This window comes from Mercurialis annua, linkage group LG1-X, assembly GCF_937616625.2.
Source record: "Mercurialis annua linkage group LG1-X, ddMerAnnu1.2, whole genome shotgun sequence".
Classification (NCBI taxonomy): Eukaryota; Viridiplantae; Streptophyta; class Magnoliopsida; order Malpighiales; family Euphorbiaceae; genus Mercurialis; species Mercurialis annua.
In genome coordinates this window covers 60290030-60298294 of record NC_065570.1, presented here as the reverse complement: position 1 = coordinate 60298294, position 8265 = coordinate 60290030, and the positions used below count along the sequence as shown (strand labels likewise).

The 8265-nt window shown below is 33.3% G+C and overlaps 1 protein-coding gene across 1 annotated transcript; it reads left to right on the top strand.

Moving 5' to 3' along the window:
* The first annotated feature begins 1365 nt into the window (after positions 1-1365).
* On the top strand, positions 1366-6530 carry LOC126687948 (endonuclease III homolog 1, chloroplastic-like). The gene is made up of 11 exons (XM_050382502.2): positions 1366-1555; positions 1679-1794; positions 2545-2605; positions 3011-3091; positions 3762-3880; positions 4640-4706; positions 5151-5242; positions 5533-5670; positions 5751-5855; positions 5933-6016; positions 6100-6530. The coding sequence occupies exons 1-11, from the start codon at positions 1414-1416 to the stop codon at positions 6241-6243; spliced, it is 1149 nt and encodes a 382-aa protein (XP_050238459.1). The 5' UTR covers positions 1366-1413; the 3' UTR covers positions 6244-6530.
* The last annotated feature ends 1735 nt before the right edge of the window (positions 6531-8265 follow it).

The following is an 8265-nucleotide window of genomic DNA, read 5'->3' as shown; positions in this document are numbered from 1 at the left end:
AGGGACTATTTTAAAAACTTCGGTTAAAACCGCATTCACAAAAGTTTGGTTTTTAAGTTATTAAGCCAAAATTAAAATAACAATATATAAAATGTATACACATCAAAATTTATTTAAATTTTATAAATGATAATTTAAAATTATATTATTAGTAAACTCAAACTATATTTTTGATTTATTTTTTTATAAATTTGGACGCAACGATTTTTTTAGTTAATGGTTTGGTGGGTGTTGGTATTGTTGTGAGGGATTCGAAGGGAACCATTATTCAAGCAAAACATCTGAAGTTTTCGGGGTGTTTATCGCCAAGAGCTGCTGAAACCATAGGCATTCGTGAAGCGCTGAGTTGGCGTAAGGGATATGACAAGGTTATAGTCAAATTGGATACTATGTAGGTGATTTTGGAGATCCGTAATCTGAGTCTCATCAACTCTGATTTTCTTGAAAAGATTGTTTGAACTTAGAAAAACACTTATGTAATATTTTATTTATTTTTGTGAGACGTTATGTGAATCAGGCTGTGCATATTCTTGCGCAAAATGCCCGTTTCATTTCAGAACATCAGGAGTGGTACTGTCACTTTCCTAAATACCACGCAAATATAACTGTTTTGGATTATTAATGATATTTTGTTGATTTTAATAAAAAAAGTGAAGCTTTAAATCTCTTTTGTATGGTTTTAAAAAGGAACATTTCTTATTTTTACGGGGTAATAGAAACTGGAGGTATCTATTCATTTTGATTACCGAATTTTGATTTTTTTTTTATTTTGGTTACTAAACTTTAAAATTATTTCAACTTAGATTTTTAGGCTAAAAAAATGACGTGGCAGCTGAATTTGGTAATAACCAAATTAAAAAAAAAAAGAATTTGGTATCCAAATTGAAAATAAATCAAAGTTTGATAACCAAATTGAAAAGAAATTAAAGTTTAGTAACTAATGGATACCGAGTTATATCATGAAATCCATCCTTCGAGATGATATTGAACTCTCGCCCAAAGGGTTAAAACAGATAAAACCGGCAACCGGATCCATGAAATTCGCTTGACCATGATAGTAAGTCAAATTGTAAAGATAAGGCCGGATTCCTTGAAGATTCGGACAAAGCGCGTCGATTAAGGGATTCGCTTAAACGACAAGATTCATGAAGATCTTTTCTATTTAGATATAATCTTCAACTTAGGAAGATAAGCTTTTTTTTTATTTTTACGGAACGGAAGAATTATTATTTTAAAAAATTGATATCATTTTTAAGCATTACTTTACATAAAAAAATTTACTTTGATTTGTTTTTTCGTTTTAAAATTAACAAATATATCTAAATACTACTACAATTTATAAAACCACCCCATAAATTACACTATATCTAATAATTGATTAGTTTCAGAAATAGTGACGTTTGAATTGCAGAAATGAACAGTTTCACCTTCCTAAAAACTCCTCTCCTTGCAGCAACCTTGATGAAAGGATTCAAATCTAACGACAAAATGGCAACTACGACACCCTTCCGATCCAAAACCCACATTCATATTTCCTCTTCAGACCCACTTCAAGGTTAGACCTATGCAATAGCTCTCTTATTTTACAAAATAAATTTTAACTTGGATCCTTTCACAATTTGTGCAATACCTGTTTCAATTTTATTAAATTGATTCACTATTTATTTGTTAAATTCAGGTTCCAATGAAGTCTCCAAGCCTGAAGGCCTTGTTTATGTGAGGAAAAAGAGAGCTAAAAATACGGTACAAGCTGCACAAAATCTGCTTCATTTAGAACCTAAGGAAGAACTCAAAGTAAAGTGTCCATTCCTTTTTTTCTCTTCATTAAATGTTTTTGTTATATGTGTGAGCGCTTGTGTAAGGAAATGAACCCTAGCAGATTGTTGCTTAACGCTTATACCTTTATAAAATGATCAAGGGGGATGATCCATTGTTTTTCAATTGCATTAAACTTTTAGTGGTGTAATTTCTTGTAGTGATTGTAATCCCTTGTGTGCGTGGCTTTGTTCCAGCTGTTTGTTGCTTCTTATTTAATTGATTATACATGTAATGTTAAACTCCAGCAAGCAATTGCAGCGCCAGCCGGTAGGAGTAGGATAATTATATATGTAGGTTAGGCGTTCTAATTGTTATGATTAGTTGTTTGAACTTTTGATTAATTTCTCTACTTGAGGATATATGTTTAGATTATCAATCCAGTTGTTTGTGCTCATTTATTCCCACGTCGTATGCATTGAGGCTGTATATTTGTCAAGCTGATTGAGAAGTTTTCTTAAAGACAGGTATATTTTAACATAATTTTACAACGGCGGATAAAATGAAAATTTTAATGTGGGCAAAATTATATTAATAAATCCTAAATTAATGGTATTAAAAATTTAAATTTATAAGGCGAGTAATTGCTTATTATACGTATATATAGGTCCACCCATGAGTCTACCTACATTACCCTAATATTGCATGATGTATGAAATACCATAATCATTTGACACGATGTTCTTATGTTTCATGCTAAAAGAATGAAGTTTTTTCTCTCTGCCGCAGTCTGCCCCACTAGATATAGAAGATTTTGAATTTAAAAGTTCAAATGCATCTGCTCATCTATGTAAGTACTCTCTTTGACAATGTAAATTTGCTTGTATGACATATCAACAAAAGTTAAGTCCTTCACAATATTTGGTTCATATTGGTTTTTTGGCACCTACTCTTTGCCGGTCAATAACCTATAAGTAATTGTTGAAGATGCAGGTTCATCCTTGATGATTAACTTATTATAGCTAATTGCATCATAGGAATGGATCATTACCATTAGTAAAAGAACATTAAGATGTTTAATAATAAACGCATGTCATTTAATATTAATAGAATGTCTTTATCATATTTGGACCACATTTTTGGGGTTGACAAGGAGTAGTGATTTTTGTTCATCCAATGAAGCTTGCTTTTGTCACTACCGTTGCTGTATGGTTGGATTTAGATGCTGTTTTTTCTTATGCATATGGCTCTGCAGGGAAGTCAAAATCCAGCAGAGATGTTCCTCCTGTGAATTCCAAGTTTTCTTCTACTATCAGGCGAACAAGCATACAAATGTGTAAGAACTCAAATTTCTTTTGGGCTTAACATATACAGGGGAGGAAAATGTAGAAGAAACTAATAGATTAACAAAATCCTCATGAATGAATGCTGCTGCCAAATCTTGCCTCAGCAAGCAGGAAGTATGCATTTGGTTTGGGACGTATGATTTACGCAGGTTAATCTTTGGGGTAACTAATAATGAAAAAGTTGATAATATTTTATGTTTGCCCAAAAAAAAAAATTAGAAATTTATGTTGTTGGCTTGCCAGGTTTGTCTTTGCCTGCTATAGAATTTCTCTTATCGAAATATCTATATTTCACTTGTCTGGACATACATATGTTTGTACATACTCACACTTTATGGCTCTGAAATGAGGTTTACAAACTAGATGAAGTAATAGTTGTTCAACAATAGCATGTACTTTAATTAGGCATCACGTGAACAAATTATTGTTTCATATTTTCTTCTGCTGCCTTTGCTATTGATAATACCAATATACGATTGGAATAATATTCAAGTTATGTTAGCTAACATTAAGTTTCCAAGTGTATTATGTTCCTTGTTATACATAGATCAGATCAGGGGGGGAGATCAAACATTCACATGTTGGATTATTAGAAAATTCTTTGTTTTGTCATGGACATACGGTGCTTGTTTTTTAGTTGTACATTTCTGTTTGATGCAGATGAAGCCCCTGCCAATTGGGAAATAGTCCTCGAAGGGATCCGCAAAATGAGGTCTGCGGAAGATGCACCTGTAGACACAATGGGATGTGAGAAAGCTGGAAGTTCCCTTCCTTCTAAAGTATTGTCCTCTAACATTTTCATAATGTCCTTAGTGAACGTTAGGTGTTTTTCGTAATTCTTCTTCAAATATTTTGCTTTCTCTTTTCCCCATATATTTTTTAGCGTACGAATTCTTTATTCTTTATCTAGTGATCGTGTAAATTCATTTGGACTGTTTGAAAGTCAGATTCTGGTTGCCTTAGGCATGGAATTCCTCACAATGGGATCTTATTGATTGTATTTTATTCCTTATAAGCTTTTCAAAACTTGCTAATTCAATAATGTACGAAGCATGAGTATAAGAAATTGATGGCGGCCTAAGGCAAGTTTTGAAAAGCTTATCACTCACCTTCTATTTTCAAGAGTGCATCTCTTCAATTGCATTTTATACCTTGATGGTGGCCTAGTTCTACTGAACTTCTAACTGTTGATTTGGTCAAGGTATAAAATGCAATTGAAGAGACGCCACACTCTTGAAAATAGAAGGTGAGTGATAAATCCAAGATTTGAACTCCACACTTTTTGATTAGTTTCAATTAATTGGGATCTTAAAAATAGAAGGTGAGTGATACGTCCAAGAAACTTTTTCATTATCATCCTGCTCGTCTATGCAAAACTTTAACTTAAATACTGCACATATCAACATCCTTCCTTCTTATAAAATTCCAATTTTTATCTTCCCTTCTCTTTCGTTCTCCTGGTTTCTTAATATCTCAACTTCTTGTGATATTTTAATTCTTACATCAAACTCTTTGTGTTGTCCCCCTTTAAATTTCAGGAAAGAAGATTTGCTGTGTTAGTATCTTCACTCATGTCAAGCCAAACCAAGGATCATGTAACACATGGTAAGAAAATAAACATTTGTAAAAGGTTTAGTATCTAAAGTCTTATGCTTTCATATAGAACTTTTATTATAAGTGTTTAGGTTGAAGTTATGATCTGCAATGTGACAGTAAGATAATATCATAAGTCTAATTACAATCTATATTTATTATAAATTAAGGAAATATTAGTATCATGGTGCAAGCTGTACCAAAGAGCATAAAAATGAGAAAAATAATGCTGCAGAAAACTGATTAAAGTATCGACAGTGAACAGCTTAGCTAGTTAACCAGAAGCTGATATCACTATTATCTTATGATGAAGAATTTGAGCATTTTAAAGCTCAAGTCAAAGAAAAAGCTTGGCTGCGGACGATTTTTTTGCTTGTATCTTCCATGTTCTATTAGTCCTTTTCTTTTGGCTTAAATTTGATATATCTTACTCAAGGAGGTTCTCTTAGAGTGCAGGAGCAATTCAACGTCTTCACCAAAACAATCTACTTACTGCTGATGCAATTGACAGAGCTGACGAGACAACAATTAAGGACTTGATTTACCCAGTAAGTATTCTCATGAATCATTAAAAATAGAAAGCTTCTTTTTTCATCTGAGACATTCGGAATCCAAATATTTGTATGTTTTCATTCAATTGACCATTCGTCCATTCCCGCTTCTGAAAATGTGTTGGAAACTTGACATTTCGGCCACAAAACTTTATTTTTAACATAAGAAACCTTAAAATAACAACATTTTGCTGTGTCCGCATTCAAGTTTCCCGTTTCCCCATATCTGTGTCTGCTACATTAATTCCTGCTGAATTAGTTGAAGTTGTATTGTTGTTGTGCTATAGGTTGGGTTTTATACAAGAAAAGCAAGTAATATGAAGAAAATTGCAAAAATTTGTCTCCTGAAGTATGATGGAGACATACCGCGGTGTTTGGAGGATCTGCTATCACTTCCAGGGATAGGTCCTAAGATGGCTCATTTGGTAGGTCTTAATTACATTTCTTCATTGTTATGATATTACTGGTACAGTTTCTTCAAGTAATCTGATTTATGCTTTTTTAGGTCATGGATATTGGTTGGAATGATATTCAAGGAATATGTGTAGATACCCATGTGCACCGCATTAGCAATCGGCTTGGGTGGGTGTCTCAGCCAGGCACGAAGAAGGTAGTCTCCCTCGGATTGTGTGATTTGACATTCCATTAGAATTAATCAAAAGACGGATTTTCTTTTTCGTTTGCCAGAAAACTTCAAATCCTGAGGATACAAGAGTGGCTTTACAAATTTGGCTTCCAAAAGAAGAGTGGAGCCCAATTAACCCTCTTTTGGTATGTGTAGCTCACTCATTAAATAGCTCATCAATGGATGCGATTTTGGCAAAAGATTAAAACTGTTGCTTGCAAATTAACAGGTGGGATTTGGGCAGACAATCTGTACTCCGCTAAGGCCTCGATGCGGAGTATGCAGCATAAGTGAGCTCTGCCCATCTGCATTTAAGGAGACCTCAACTCCATCATCTGAAATGAAAAAGTCCAGTCTGCGCAAAAAACGGTAAGTGCAAACTTGGTCAATTTTTTTGTCGTGCATCATTGGCAATAGCGTAGTTGATTATGTGGAAAGGAGGGTTTCTAGGTGGGAACAAAGTTTTGTGATGTTGATGATTTATAAGCATCAACTCTCTGTTTCTGAAAAATGAAATGTAAAGAGCTGGGAGATATTAAGAATTTGAAAGATCCACTAGTGTATAGAAGTATGTAAACATCAATGGTAAGAATAGCAAATCAACTGTTAAAACTTATAAGTATTGAGATGCTGTGCAAAATATCTGTCAAAGGTTTGGTATCAGATGAATCATTTGTCTGAACGATTTTAATGAATTGAATTGGGTTAATGAGTTAATTATTACTGGAATTGCTAATTACATATCATTAAAATGTGGTTTAACTTTCCTTTCTCTAACAACTACTTAGAGTTTTCCAATCAACAAGTATGGATCACCTACGAGGGAATCAAATTCGGCTTAATTTTTTTTGTTTTGTTACCAAACTAGTCTTTTCAGAATGATGATCGAATTTTGAATTTTTAAGATTATCAAACTTCATCCACAGTTTAGTCAGATGGTACATCATTTAAAAGTTGATAACAATTTTAAAATTAAGTATATAATTTAATAACCTTTTAGAATTTAAATTGATAATTATTAATTATACAAAATAAAAAAATGTTAAATAAATACAATATAAATGAAACTTTTTAGAATAGTTTGTATTTCTGTAGGAACCCAACCATCAAAATTTGAACTCTTCCCAACAGAGTTGTCGATAGATTTTGCGTAAAGAAAAAAAGCTATTGATTTGGGTACGCATGAATCCACAAAGACAACACCTCAAAAGTGTGAACTTGTACAATTTCTTCCAAACCAGACTCATCAATTGCATACTATACAGACAATCTTCCCAACCGAAAGAAACGCATAATGAAACCTTCATCTTCGAACTCTTATGTCGCAATAATGCCTTGAAAGAAACTGATCTCAACCTTAAGAACTAAATGCAGCCTATGGCTGATAAGTTGCGATATTCCATAGGGAGATAAGTTGGGACAAGATCTAGCATAAAGGAAAAGACAAGTATTTTTGTGGTTCCCCCTTTAAGCACATAAAGCATAAAACTCCTTATCAAACCAATTGAAACTTTGACTGCTATCAAATTCCATATCAGGCCAGCAAAAGGAACTATTTCCTTTTTTACATTTCCTCACATCAACATCAAAATTGCACTGAAACCAAATGAAAACATGCTACAGAACTTTTTAACCTGTAATTTACTGTATTCTATATTAAGTTACTCCAGCAAAACCAGCAAGATGGTAAAGCGAAATGCTCATTATAGTTCGGCACACACCAAGAGCAGAAGCCTTCATCAACGGCATCGTAATCTTACTCTTTCTAGCTTCAGAAACAAAGCACACTGATATTTATGATATCTAATATACAAATTCCTTTATCAAATTCTTAGATCTTTGGGAATAAAAGTATTAAATGTAACAGATAAAGCTCATTTACTTTGGAGGGAGGGCACTAACTGCCAACTGTGGGAAGAAAAACAGTTTCTAGCTCTACACAAACTTTGAATCAATGCAACTTAAAGAAAATAATTGAACCAATCAGTTGAGTTTTTTGACTTCACAATTGAGGGTTTAAACTTCTACAGTGTATGGGATTTGGATACCACAAGCCTTCTACAATTACTTTATTTCTTACAGCTTACTTTCATCCATTGGTACAATAGATAAAGTAGACTAAAAACAGAGCAACCATAAAGAAAACCACAAGCAACCATTAAAAGAACAAGCGATTGTTCAGCAGAAACAGTCACTCTAACCCAAATAGAAAACTCTTGTCATAGGATACCACAAGCACTCATTAAAAGAATCAGCAACTGTTTGGGAGAATCGGTCAGTCTAACCCAAATAGAAGATTCTTGCTATAGGCCTATTGTATTGTATTGTCCATTCAAAACCATTTTTGGCAAAACTTTTGAAAAAGGTGCATTCAAAATGAAAACACTAGTCGAAC

Excerpts from the sequence above, each read along its gene's own strand:
- LOC126687948 (XM_050382502.2), top strand. The coding sequence starts at position 1,414 with ATGAACAGTTTCACCTTCCTAAAAACTCCTCTCCTTGCAGCAACCTTG. Across the intron at positions 3,092-3,761 it reads GCGAACAAGCATACAAATGT|ATGAAGCCCCTGCCAATTGG; the intron begins GTAAGAACTCAA and ends TGTTTGATGCAG. Across the intron at positions 6,017-6,099 it reads GCCCAATTAACCCTCTTTTG|GTGGGATTTGGGCAGACAAT; the intron begins GTATGTGTAGCT and ends GCAAATTAACAG.